This window comes from Chrysemys picta, chromosome 21, assembly GCF_011386835.1.
Source record: "Chrysemys picta bellii isolate R12L10 chromosome 21, ASM1138683v2, whole genome shotgun sequence".
Lineage (NCBI taxonomy): Eukaryota > Metazoa > Chordata > Testudines > Emydidae > Chrysemys > Chrysemys picta.
In genome coordinates, this window is record NC_088811.1 from 23,347,945 (window position 1) to 23,360,535 (window position 12,591).

The 12,591-nt window shown below is 61.0% G+C and overlaps 1 protein-coding gene across 2 annotated transcripts; it reads left to right on the top strand.

Moving 5' to 3' along the window:
* Positions 1 to 235: 235 nt before the first annotated feature.
* On the top strand, positions 236 to 4,627 carry LOC135976966 (fibrinogen-like protein 1-like protein). 2 transcript variants are annotated; one of them, XM_065575169.1, is made up of 4 exons: positions 236 to 405; positions 1,749 to 1,892; positions 3,199 to 3,255; positions 3,593 to 4,627. In XM_065575169.1, the coding sequence occupies exons 1-4, from the start codon at positions 402 to 404 to the stop codon at positions 4,219 to 4,221; spliced, it is 834 nt and encodes a 277-aa protein (XP_065431241.1). In that variant the 5' UTR covers positions 236 to 401; the 3' UTR covers positions 4,222 to 4,627. The 2 variants fall into 2 exon arrangements, with proteins under 2 accessions (XP_065431241.1, XP_065431242.1); XM_065575170.1 differs by lacking the exon at positions 3,199 to 3,255 and having other exon boundaries at positions 242 to 405.
* The last annotated feature ends 7,964 nt before the right edge of the window (positions 4,628 to 12,591 follow it).

Below are 12,591 nucleotides of genomic sequence, written 5' to 3' on the forward strand. Positions count from 1 at the left end.
GGGCCTTGGCCTGGCCCAGGCACTACCAGCCCCATGCCCTGCCCTGCCCTGGCTGCCCCGGGTGTTACCTCGGAGGGAATCGTTCCAGATTCCAATGGGTGGCAGGTCCAGGGAAGAGCCTTATCTGGGGGGAGGCTGTACCAGACCCGCCCGACCCAGGCACGCTCCCAGGTACTCTCTGCTCGGGGCTGATAAGGCTCCTTAGCAGTTTCTCTCCAAACAAATTCCAGTTCAAGACGCCTGAGAGCTCCACAGCAGGGCAGCATCCCCAGAGCGGAGCAGGGCGGGGGTTAGGGGGAGCAGTCGGTAGCAGCACCTGCCCCTCGTACGGCAGGAGCGAGAAGTGCCAGCCTCTCTGCACAGAGCAGCAGCGTTCAGCCTGGGCCAGACGCGCTGCGGTGATGGGTAAGAGCGGGCTCGGAGAGCCAGAGGGTCTGTGGGGCAGCGCTGGGCCCTTCTGCTCCGCACTAGGGCCGGGTGGGCGTGTTCAGCTGGGATTGGAACCCACCAGCACTTGTGGGTGCGAATGTGGGGCTGGAACTCAACGTGGGGCGCTACTGGGGGGAAGGGCAGAGAGACACCTGGGCTGAGACTCAGAGGAGCAGAGACCCCAGCTCCAGGGAGACAGTCACCCCTGCCCAGCCGGGTTAAATTGCCCAGCTGTGTGACAGCCCCCCCATCCCTGAGGGGTTCCCCCCCCCGGTATGTCACAGCAGGGTAATGTGCGTACTGAACGGCAGGGGTTGCCGGAGACTGGCTGGGAGAGGCCTTTGGGGATGGAGGAAGCAGCACTAAGGTACATGCCAACCTCCCTACAGAGGAGGGGCCGTGCCCCGCAGGTGTGGGGCAGGGAGCTGGGACACTGCACGGTGGGTCATTGTCTGGCCCAGGCCCTTCCTAGCCGGAGGCCGAGGCATTTCCTTCAGGTCACCTTCCGCTGCAGCTTGGCCACGGGCCCCCATAGCCACTAGCCCAGCCAGGGATCCCAAGTGGGGATTGTCACGGCTGGCTCCTCCCTGCCGCCAGCAGCTCTTCACTGCCAGGGAATTCCTGAAATCCTGTGTGCCCCTCCCCCACCCACCTCCTGGGGCTCTGAGTGCCCACCTAACCCCACCCTCACCCCATGATTCCCTTCCCTGGGACTCTCAGTGCCAACACAGGCCCCACCCCACAGGCCCCCTCCCTCCAGCTCTCTGTGCCCAGCCACACAGCACCCCTCAAGGCCCCCCCTCAACGGAGCTCTCAGTGCCTACCTAGCCCTCACCCCCCTATAGGTCCCCCCTCCCTGGGGGTCTCAGTGCCCACCCAAGCCCCACCCCTCAGGTCCCTTCTCCCAGGGCTCTCAGTGCCCCCCCAGCCCCAATCTCCATTTTCCCTTTCTCTCACCCACTCTCCCGCCCTCCCCTGCCCGGTTATTTCCATGGCACAGGGGTGTCTCTGTGGGGCGGGAACATTTCTCCAGGGCGAGTCCCAAACTCCTCAGCACCCGCCCCCCTCCTGGGAGTCTCTGTCCCAACGGGGCCGGTTCCTAGCGTCTCCTCTCTGCCCCGTGCATGCCTGGCCGGTGGCCGGCTGCCCAGCCAGACTGACGGGCGAGGGCGGCAGTGCCAGGCTGTGCTGGGCGAGGCGGGAGGGTCCAGCAGTCCCAGCTCTCGGTTGTGCCGTTCCCGGCAGAGGGAACTGGGAGTCGCGGCTCCTGAAGGGCGGGTTTGTGTTCCCAGCTTCTCACCGGCTCTTCCCTTTTGCAGCTGCCCGGTGCCCTCGTCTCCTGCTCCTCACCGGCCTGCTGGCCCTGTCAGCCCCAGTTCTCACCCTGGAAATACACAACCTGAACATCTTAAAGGGACCCACCCATGCAATCCGGAACTTCCACCCAAAGCACCTGAAGGCAGGTGTGTCATGTGTCTGCTTCTATAGCCCTCCCCCCTGGCCCTAGGGGTCCCTGCCAGCCCTGGGGCTCCAGGACGTCACTCACTGGCTGCCTGGGGATTATGGAGGCCTGAAGCCACTAGGAGAAATTACAATCCAACCGTAGCTCTCTATTCAAACCACGCTGAGCTCTTTGGCGGTTTGAGGGAGGGGAGGGAGGGAGGTTCGGGGGGGCACAGGGGCTGGCCCATTGCAGTGCAGGGAGCAGCACGGGACAAAGCCAGGAGGTGCTGGTTGCCTTGGGCAGCAGAGGGGGCGTAGAGGAGTGAACTGGTGCAGCGCGGGCCCGAGCCAGGCAGGGGCAGACGGGATGAGATGGGGGTGCTCGGGCAGCAGGGCAACTGGTGCAGAATTAACACAGAGCTCGAGCTAGGCAGGGCAGGGCTGTGCAGAGCTCGAGGGGAGGCGCGGGGGCTGGAAGCTGCTGCAGGAGGAGCTGCGGAGCCAGGGAAGGGACTGGAAGGCACAAGGTGGTGTGGGCAGAGCCACGGGAGCGGGTGGTGAGTTTGGTGGCTGCATTTGGGCCAGACTGGAGGGGAGCAGACGGGAGCCAGGTAGAGCGGTGAGGGGGAACCTGGGTTAGTCTAAGGCATGACACCCGCACTGGACAGATCAGCAGCAGTGCTTTGTGGGCTGGCCCTGCCTTCGGGGATTGGCTGGGGATGGGCACACAGGAGAAGCTGGCCTCCCGCCCCGTCCCTCAGAGCCCTGGCTGGCTGTAGAGCTGGCAGGAAATCCTGCCTCTCCCACCTGCTGCCAGCCCTTTTCCCACCCTTCGAGACGGGGCTGTCGGAGAGACATGCGCTACCCCTGCAGGGACACAGCAGGGCCCAGGGGAGCCTGAGCTCAGGGCTGGGAGCTGGGCCCAGGGAGCCGCCCTGCGTATGTGCGAACGGGTCCTGGCCGGAGGGAAGGAGCCTGTTGGTGCCCGATGCAGGCAGAGCCTATCAGGCCTCTGGGATTGGTGCCCAGCCCCCTCCTGCTGATGGTTCTTGGCAGCGACGCGGGGCTGTGGCCAGGCTGAGGGGGGTACCAGGGTGGGTCTCTGCTCTGGAGGGATTCTGGGTGAATTCCTGCCTCCCTGCAGGTGTCAGAGTTTGCAGCAATCCAGCAGGGAGAGGCGCCCCAGTGCCCAGTGGATAACTGAGGCCTACAGCTGGGCCAGCGGAGGGACAGGGAGGCGAATGTGCTGAGAATACGCCCAGCTGTGGAGCTGGGAATATCCTCTGTAAAGCCCTCACATCACTCGGCTCTCTCCTCCCCAAACAGATCAGGGGAAAGAGAGCCTCCGGCGCAGCAGAGCCAGTGACATGCGGGTAGCCCAGGGTAAGTGGTAAGTGTGTCCCGCTTGCATTGTCACTCCTCACAGGGGTGACACACACACACAACTGCAGAGATCTGGGAGCAGAGTGCCAGCGGTGAGAATTCCCTCAGGCACAGCTATGGGGACATCAGTCTGGCGCGAGGCTAGAGACCAGAGCTCACCTCCAGGACTCCTCAGCGCAGCCTGATCTGGCCAAGATGCAGCTGCTATTCCTCGGCGGAGGAGTTGGGAAGGAGGCCAAGGAAAGATTTTATGGAAACTCCACTGTGATCGTAACTCTGAGAGGGGTTTTGTTCCATGAGGTTTTGTTCTTGACAACTTGTTTCGTTTTGCCCACAGCCTGGCCCAAGGACTGCAGCGAGATAACCTGGAACAGGGTCAGTGGCGTCTTCGTCATCCAGCCCACAGGACTCCATCAATTCGAGGTCTACTGTGAGCTGAACAGCACCAGTGAGGGCTGGACGGTCCTCCAGCGGAACCGGCACGACACACAGATCACCTGGGCTGAGTCCTGGAGCACCTACAAGTACGGCTTTGGCAACGTGCAGGATGACTACTGGCTGGGGACGGAGTACATCTATCGGATCGCCAAGCAGAAGGTCTACCAGGTCAGGTTTGTCATCCACGATTCATCCGGCACCATGAAATACGCAGACTACAACCTCTTCGGTCTGGAAGACGAGTCCAAAGGCTACAGGCTGAGGCTGGGCTCTTACACTGGGACTGCAGGGGACGCCATGGCCCCAAACAATCCTACCACCGTGCATGACAACATGAAGTTCTCTGCTAAAGACCTGGATCAGGACACTTCCAGTGGGAACTGTGCGTCTAGCTCTGGTGGGGGCTGGTGGTACTCGGCTTGTCATTCTGTTCGACTGAACGTCAAAGGGAGCATCACTTGGGGTAGTTTCTGTAGTGGGAACTGCCAAGCCTCCGCCATCCTCATCAAACCAGCATCCTACTGTTAGTCACCCCTTCCCCACCCTCCTGTCTGCAGTGAGGCCAACCCCTGCTCCACGAAGGGAGGGAAAAGGGTCAGAGTGTGTCATGGCCAAACCTCCCGCCCACTCTCACAGGCCTTGCTGGGGGAAGTATCAGGGTTACCCAGGAAACGGAGCCACTTTCCTTCTACTCTCCCTCCCTGCAGACTTTCCAAGCTTTTCTCCACTGGGCCTTTCTGCGCTGGGCTGACTCCCGTGCACCAGCTTTCGGCTGGAGTGACTCTTCCGCGTCATTTTAGCTCGGCGATGTGATGAGCAGGCCTAGAGGTCACTGGAAAGGTGAAATCCCAAGCATGGCGGGAGCTTCTCAAACACCCTCTGCACGGCCCTGCCTGGGGATCCAGGCTTTGGAATAAACACACACTTCTAAGCAGTGAGGTCTGCAGCTGGTAACTCTGTGCCCTGCTGTCACTGTCTCTCTGGGTGCTCCCATGGGCACCACGCTGCTGGAGAACATGCCTGGCGTTACCAGGTTCACAGGCAGGGCATACGGGGCTGCTTGTGTGGTAAGATGCAGCCTGTTTCCCCAGCTAGCACATGGTCCCATGGCAGCTTGCACACTAGTTAGCTAGGAGTCTGGCCGCACCCCTTGGCGGAGGACAATGCCCCTATGGCGGCCCGCAGGCCTGGTGCAAGGACTGGTCCCTTTCCCTAGTGCTGTCTGGGCCCAAGGTAGGAACCCTGCCCCACTCCTGCACAGCCAGGGGGAGGGGAGGAAAGAGGCCCCTGGTGCTCCCATGCCACCTGGCACAGGGCCTGGCTCTTCATCTCTACATCCGTCCTGCCCCTGCAGTCAGCAGGGCCCAGTTCTCTGAGGGGATCAGTGCCCCCTCCCTCGGCATCACCGTGGAGCTGCTCCGTGTGACACCATCATTCAGCTTGTGCCGATCAATCCTTTCATAGGAAACATTTGAAAATGCTTTGAAATCTCCCGGCTCCCTCCCAATCTGGGGCTCCTGGCCGGCCCCTGCCTGTCGCCACGGGCAGCTTCTCACACTCCCCTCAGAGCACACGGGGGAATGGGGACCTGGGACGTTAGACGGTGGTCTGGCCAGCGAAATCCCTGTTCTTTGTTCCTGAGCCGCACCTGGCACTGATGCCAGTCCCATTCCCAGGCCGTGAGGTTACACGCAAGCTGCCAACAGAAAAGGGGCATGTTCATCTTCCCTCTTCAGCAGCATTGGCTGATCCCACTGCGCCCTGCAGAGCCACAGTGAGCCAGGGACGCTGGCTGGGCAGCACGGGGCGTGGGCTGGGCCCTGGGAGACAGGCTATGGGCGGAGCAGGGGTGGGGGCAGGCAGGGCTAAGCAGGGCTCTGGAAATCTGGGGGGAGGATGTCTGTGTGTAGGGGGATGGATGGGGGAGCCTGACTGTGGGACTGGCCTGAGCTGGGAATCTGGGCTGGGCAACAGTGACTGTCTCCACAGCAAGGCAACTAGGGCTTCCCATAGGGCTGTGCCAGGGAACAGCGGCTGCAGCTTCAAGCAACCATGCAGGGGGCTCCCCAGAACCACAGGTTCCCCCACAACCCTGGTCCAGTCCTCCAGACACTCCTCCCCCAATGCTCTTCTCTCCCATAATTCCCCTTATCCCGGTCACCACCTTGCCCCCACGTTCCCAATCGCCCCGCCTGGCTCCCCAGCTCCCCTCCCCTCTGGGCTGCTGTGAGCGCGGAGCAGCGGAGCGAGCTCTTAGCTGGCTGCTCCAGGGGCACTGTCCTGGCAGAGGGAACTGGGAGTCACGGCTCCTGAAGGGCGGGTTTGTGTTCCCAGCTTCTCACCGGCTCTTCCCTTTAGCAGCTGCCCGGTGCCCTCGTCTCCTGCTCCTCACCGGCCTGCTGGCCCTGTCAGCCCCAGTTCTCACCCTGGAAATACACAAGCTGAACGTCTTAAAGGGACCCACCCATGCAATCAGGAACATCCACCCAAAGCACCTGAAGGCAGGTGTGTTGTCTTGTTGTCACATTCCCAGCTTTGCCCAGCTGGCAGAGCGTTTGTGGCTCCCAAGCGCTGTCTCTGTGTCTCACCCGACATTCATCCAGCAGGGATGGGGAGTAGCTTGTGGCTGTGGTCACCGTGTGATTGTGCTCAGTGGCCCCTTGGCCTGTGGTTTGCGGTCCGGCCCTGCCAGCATCTCTTGAAAACTTACAGGAGCCAAACCCCCTCCAGGCCAACCATCTTTGTGGGTGTTTGTCCCTGGGGGTGGGGGGGGTGGGAGGACAGGCCAGGATCGCTGGGCCATGAGGCTGGGGTCAAGTCAGAACATTGGTTATATGCCCAGTGCTCGGCCCTTGGCTGACAGTCAGATCCAGGGTGTGCCCAGAACAGGGCGGCCCGGGTGGGCTCCATGTGGCCAGGAGAACACACACGCATGTGTCCCTGGCACTGGTCACACGCACGCTGAGCTCCCCCAGGATAACAAACCTGTGGGATTCCAACCCCATTAGACACTGGGGGACACAAGCAAATCCGCAGCATGGACCCACCCAAAGCCGGAGGACAGATAATGATAACACGACTCAGACAGTAATAACAGCAACCCGTGACATCTTCCTACTGCAGCGTTACCCGGAGGCCCCAGTTGTCACGGAGGATGGGGGAGTCAGGGCCCTGCACCCCCCACTTCCTGCAATTCACCGGGACTCTCAGCCAGCCAGTAAAACAGACGGTTTATTAGATGACAGGAACACAGTCCAAAACAGAGCTTGTAGGTACAGAGAACAGGACCCCTCAGTCAGGTCCATCTTGGGGGGTAGGGGGCCCAGACCCCGGTGCTGGGCCTCCCTCCGTTTCCCCAGCCAGCTCCAAACTGAAACCCTCCAGCCTTTGTCTCTTTCCTGGGCCAGGAGGTCACCTGATCTCTTTGTTCTCCAACACCTTCAGTTGGCACATTGCAGGGGAGGGGCCCAGGCCATCAGTTACCAGGAGACAGGGTGTCGGCCATTCTCTGTTGAGACCCCTGCACACCCCTGCCCTCTCGGGCTCTGCAACAATCACAGCTTTATCCCATCACCTAGATACTTAAGAAATGCACAGGGGAAACTGAGGCACCCACATTATTCAGAGAAAACATAAGAGCATTCCCACTTCGTCACACCCAGTCTGGAGGCAGGGTGCCTAGGACTGGACACTGCACCCCCAGGGACAAGAGGACAGGCCCTGTGGCAGGGAACTCATGCTCTAGGGTCACAACACCCGACACCAGGCAGATGAAGCAGGTAAAAGGGGGGGGTGGGGATGGGGTGCAGGAAAAGGTTAAGGGAGCTCATTTAGTGCAGGAGGCTGGAGGCTTAGCTCACTCACAAATCAGGGCCTTCGACACAGGGTTGGCAGGTGTCGGGTTTTCGACCAGAACGCCTGCTCGAAAAGGGACCCTAGCAGCTCCGGTCAGCAGTGCCCACCGGGCCATTAAAAGTCTGGCCGGTCGGTGGCGCAGCGGGGCTAAGGCAGGCTCCCTTCCTGACCTGGCTCAGCGGGGTTCCCGGAAGTGGCCGGCACGTCCCTGCAGCCCCTAGGCGCAGGGGCGACCAGGAAGCTCCACGCGATGGCCTCACCCCGAGTGCCGGCTCTGCAGCTCCCATTGGCAGGGAACCATGGCCAATGGGAGCTGCGGGACCTGTGGGCGCAGGCAGCACACAATGCTGCCTGGCCATGCCTCCTCCTAGGGGCTGCAGGGACGTGCTGGCTGCTTCTGGGAGCCCTGCGGAGCCAGGGCAGGCAGGGAGCCTGCCTTAGAGCTGGTGTGCCGTTGACCAGCAGCCGGGTGACGTAAGCGCCGCCTGGCCGGAGCTCGCACCCAGAAACCCTGCCCCAGGTCGGAACCCCCTCCCACACCCAAATTCCCTCCTAGACCTCACACCCGGCACCCCAACCCCCTGCCCCAGGTCAGAACCCCCTCCCACACCCAAATTCCCTCCTAGACCTCACACCCGGCACCCCAACCCCCTGCCCCAGGTCAGAACCCCCTCCTGTACCCTAATCCCTCCCAGACCCCACACCCCCACCCGCACCCCAATCCCCTACCCCAGCCCTGAGCCCCCTCCCGCACCCAAACTCCCCCCAGAGTCCGCACCCCAACCCTCTGCCCCAGCCCGGATCCCCCTCTGGCACCCCAAACCCCTAATCTCCAGCCCAATCCCAGAGCCCGCATCCCCACCGGAGCCCTCACCCCTCCCTGCACTCCAACCCCCAGCCCCAGCCCAGTGAAAGTGAGTGAGAGAGCGAACGACTGAGGGAGGTGGGCTGGGCTGGAGTGAGTGGGGGTGGGGCCTTGGGGAAGGGCATGAAAGGGGTTGGGTCAAGGGCGTTTGGTTTTGTGCAAGTAGAAAGTTGACAACCCAACTTAAGGACCTTTGAAAAGCAGCCTCCTTAGCACCGCTCCTGATACCAGGGACCAAGGCGCCCCCAACATGAGAACCACAATAGGCCAGAGCAAAACGCTGCGTTAGAAATCGGAGCTCAGGCTGCCAAGCGAACGATAGCTGACAGACAGGAGATGCGGGAACTAAGATTGTGCCTTCAGCCAGCAACTGGTGTTCATCCGTTTGCACCACACACACACCTGTAGCCAGGGCCACTGTTTCCTTGTCTGTCTGCCTGTTTAGCGTCTCTCGGTCCTTACTGTGCCCATCACCGTGGTGTCTGAGTGGCAAACCAAGGGTTTGACGTGTGCATATGAAACTGCCTGGCTGGAAGGACGTGGTTTGGTGTGGATCAGTGACTGCTGGGGCGATTGGTGGCAGAAGGCTCTGAGGGCCTGGCTCATTCCGACCTGGCTCATTCCAATGGCTTCTACAGCTGAGAGCAGCCCAGTCTCCTGCCTGGGTCCGACGCAAACCAGGAAGTAAAGACCACAGTTAATAAGAACAGTTCAAAAGATCATTTTCGCTGAGCCCAGCCCTGCACAGATTTCCAGCTTAGGTTTGCATTTTCAGCAAAAGTTCTTCTTGATTATTTTCTCCCAACCCCTTTGTGCCTCCATAATAGCCAGCCACCCCGTCAGTCGCATCCTGGGGCGCTCCAGGGATAGCGTGTGTGTGTGTATGTGTACGTCTGTATATATATGTATGTGTACATGTGCGTATGTATGTGTGTACGTGTATGTGCACATGAGTGTGTGCACATGTGAGTGTGCGTGTGTATGTGTGTACATGTACCCCAGTCAGATGTATACATCTGGATTTCCTTTGAAAGAATTTTCAAATTGAGCTGATCAAGTGCAATGGCAAAGCACCCAATTCCTCTGCCCCCCCAACTGCCTTCGCTGCTTTAACGTACAACCTGCTCTTCTGACACCTCTGACTCCTGAAAGCCCTAACGCTCCAGGGGAGCAGGCCGTGCCCTGCCCTGCCCTGGCTGCCCCGGGTGTTACCTCGGAGGGAATCGTTCCAGATTCCAATGGGTGGCAGATCCAGGGAAGAGCCTTATCTGGGGGGAGGCTGTACCAGACCCGCCCGACCCAGGCAGGCTCCCAGGTACTCTCTGCTCGGGGCTGATAAGGCTCCTTAGCAGTTTCTCTCCAAACAAATTCCAGTTCAAGACACCTGAGAGCTCCACAGCAGGGCAGCATCCCCAGAGCGCAGCAGGGCGGGGGTTAGGGGGAGCAGTCGGTAGCAGCACCTGCCCCTCGTACGGCAGGAGCGAGAAGTGCCAGCCTCTCTGCACAGAGCAGCTGCGTTCAGCCTGGGCCAGATGTGCTGTGGTGATGGGTAAGAGCGGGCTAGGAGAGCCAGAGGGTCTGTGGGGCAGCGCTGGGCCCTTCTGCTCCGCACAAGGGCCGGGTGAGCGTGTTCAGCTGGGATTGGAACCCACCAGCACTTGTGGGTGCGAATGTGGGGCTGGAACGCAACGTGGGGCACTCCCACCTCGCCCGGGGGCGAGTGGAGGGAAGGGCAGAGAGACACCTGGGCTGAGACCCCAGCTCCAGGGAGACAGTCACCCCGGCCCAGCCGGGTTAAATTGCCCAGCTGTGTGACAGCCCCCCCATTCCCGAGGGCTCCCGCCCCCCCGGTATGTCACAGCAGGGTACGGTGTACCGGCAAGAGCCGGTGCGCTGTCCCAGGGTGGCCCGGCTTCCCCAGGGGGCAATTTAAAGGACCTAGGGCTCCCAGCAGGGGCCGGAGCCCCAGGCCCTTTAAATTGCCACCAGACCCCCACTGCTGGAGCCCTGGGGTAGGGCTGCGGGGCTCTGGGGGCTATTTAAAATGTCCGGGGCTCCCGTTGCCTCTACCGCCCCGGCCCTTTAAATAGCCACTGGAGCCCCGCTGCTTCCCCAGGGCTCCCGCGGCTATTTAAAGGGCCGGGGCGGTAGAAGCAGGGGAGCCCTGGGCCCTTTAAATAGCCCCAGACTCCTGGGATAGCGGGGGACTTGGGGGCTATTTAAAGGGCCGGGGCTCCAGCTGCCTCTGCTGCACCCCGTCCCCGCACCAGCCCCGCACCCCCTGCCCTGCCCGCAGCCAGCCCCGTCTCCAGCCAGCCCTGCACCCCCTGTCCGCAGCCAGCCCCTGCTGCACCCCTGCCCTACCTCCAGCCCCGCCCCCCCTGTTCTGCCCGCACCAACCCCGCCCCCCTGCCCTGCTTGCAGCCAGCCCTGCACCCCCTGCCCACAGCCAGCCTCTGCCGCACCCCCTGCCCTGTCTCCAGACAACCCCTGCTGCACCCCCCTGCGGCCCTGCCCAAAGCCAGCCAGCCCCACACACCCCTGTCTCCAGCCAGCCCCGCACCCCTTGCCCTGCCTGCAGCCAGATCCTACCTCCAGTGAGCCCCTGCCCTGCCTCCAGCCAGCCCCATGTCCACTGGTGCCCTGCAGTTCCCAGGGCAGTAACCCTGCACACCTGCTTCAATGAGGGGGGCAGGGAGCAGCTGGGACCCACACATGTGCACACCACTAGGGTGACCAGACAGCAAGTGTGAAAAATCGGGACAGGGGGTGGGGGATAATAGGATCCTATAAGAAAAAGACCCCAAAATCGGGACTGTCCCTATAAAATCAGGACAGCTGGTCACCCTAGCACACCCCCAGGGAGTGGCGGGGACCCACACACGTGAAACGGAGCTCATTAATAACCGATCAACAGCATATATGATGCAATGTACATAATATAGAATTTTATTATTTATATAGTTATGGAAAGTAAATAATACATGGAAGAAATGAAAGGCTTTTTTGTACATGTTTTTTTTGTTAGTCATCCCTGCAGGGGCCCCGCCAAAAATGTTCAAATTGGGCCCCGCCCTTCCTAAAGCCGGCCCTGCTGGAGAGAACAGGAGGATTCAGTCAGCAGGGGCTGCCGATCCGTCCCATTCACCAGGGCTGCCATCCTGCGGCTTCAGCATTAGTGGCTGGGGTGACTTGGGGAAAGGTCTCAACCTCCCCACATCCCACTTCACTGCTGCCAGAATCCCTCCTGCCCCCACCGCTACAGTCCCCTCCCTACCCAACCTGGGTGGGGCTGGAGGAGAGGGGTCTGAGAACTTGAGCTGTGGATTGGAGGTGGATCAGCTGTCAGGGGCACTGAGGGGGACGTGGCAGGAGCTCCCGTACAAGGAGGGGGGTTGGCACTGGAGGTCACTAGGAAGGACAACAAGACTCCATCCTGGGGGTCAGGAGGGGGAATCCATCCCTCAGAGGGGGGCAGGGGCTGGGTGGAAATGCTGCTGGTTCCAGGGGCCGTTAATCCCCCCTGATTCATTCCTCGGAGGCGTCTGAGTCTCAGACAGGTTCTCGTTCCCTTGCAGCAGGAGGACGTCACGGCCAATGTGATGCGCCAGCTCCATATCATGCGGCACTTGCGCCAGGTGCCCGAGGCGCTGCAGGGCCTGTGCCTCTGAGGCCACCAGCAACTCCCGGTCCCTGCTGCAGGTACTGCTCTGGCTCTCTGTAAATGGGGAGCTAGTGGAAGGAGAAATGGAGCCCCCTGGCACTCACAGAAAGCTGATTACAGAATGAACCCGAACTGAGAGGCACCATATCCGCCCCCCTAAAGAGCCAGACTTCAGTGGTGATACAGCCCAGCTGGGGTAGCAACAGGATTGAGAACGAAGTAGGAAGTTCAGAGCAGCAAGGAAAGCCTGGAGGGGAACTTGAGAAGAGAGGTTGGAAAAGTGCAGCAAAGAGAAAGGTGCAGACCTAGCTGTTGGGTCCAGGGCCCTGAGCTGCTATCAATGTCAGGGTGGGACTGGGTTCCCCTACCGGCCCCAGAGGAGGCGGCATACACGCACCTGGAGAAGGTTCCCAAGCCCAGCAAGGGGGCTACAGGCTGAGCAAGTGCCCCAGCGATGGCAGAAGGACTTCTGTCTGTGGAAAGACCTCTTTGGACTTTTAGTGTGAGGCAAGCT

Coding starts and splice junctions, on each gene's coding strand:
- LOC135976966 (XM_065575169.1), top strand. Junction 1,893..3,198: donor CCCAAAGCACCTGAAGGCAG/GTGTGTCATGTG, acceptor CTCCCCAAACAG/ATCAGGGGAAAGAGAGCCTC. Junction 3,256..3,592: donor TGACATGCGGGTAGCCCAGG/GTAAGTGGTAAG, acceptor TTTTGCCCACAG/CCTGGCCCAAGGACTGCAGC.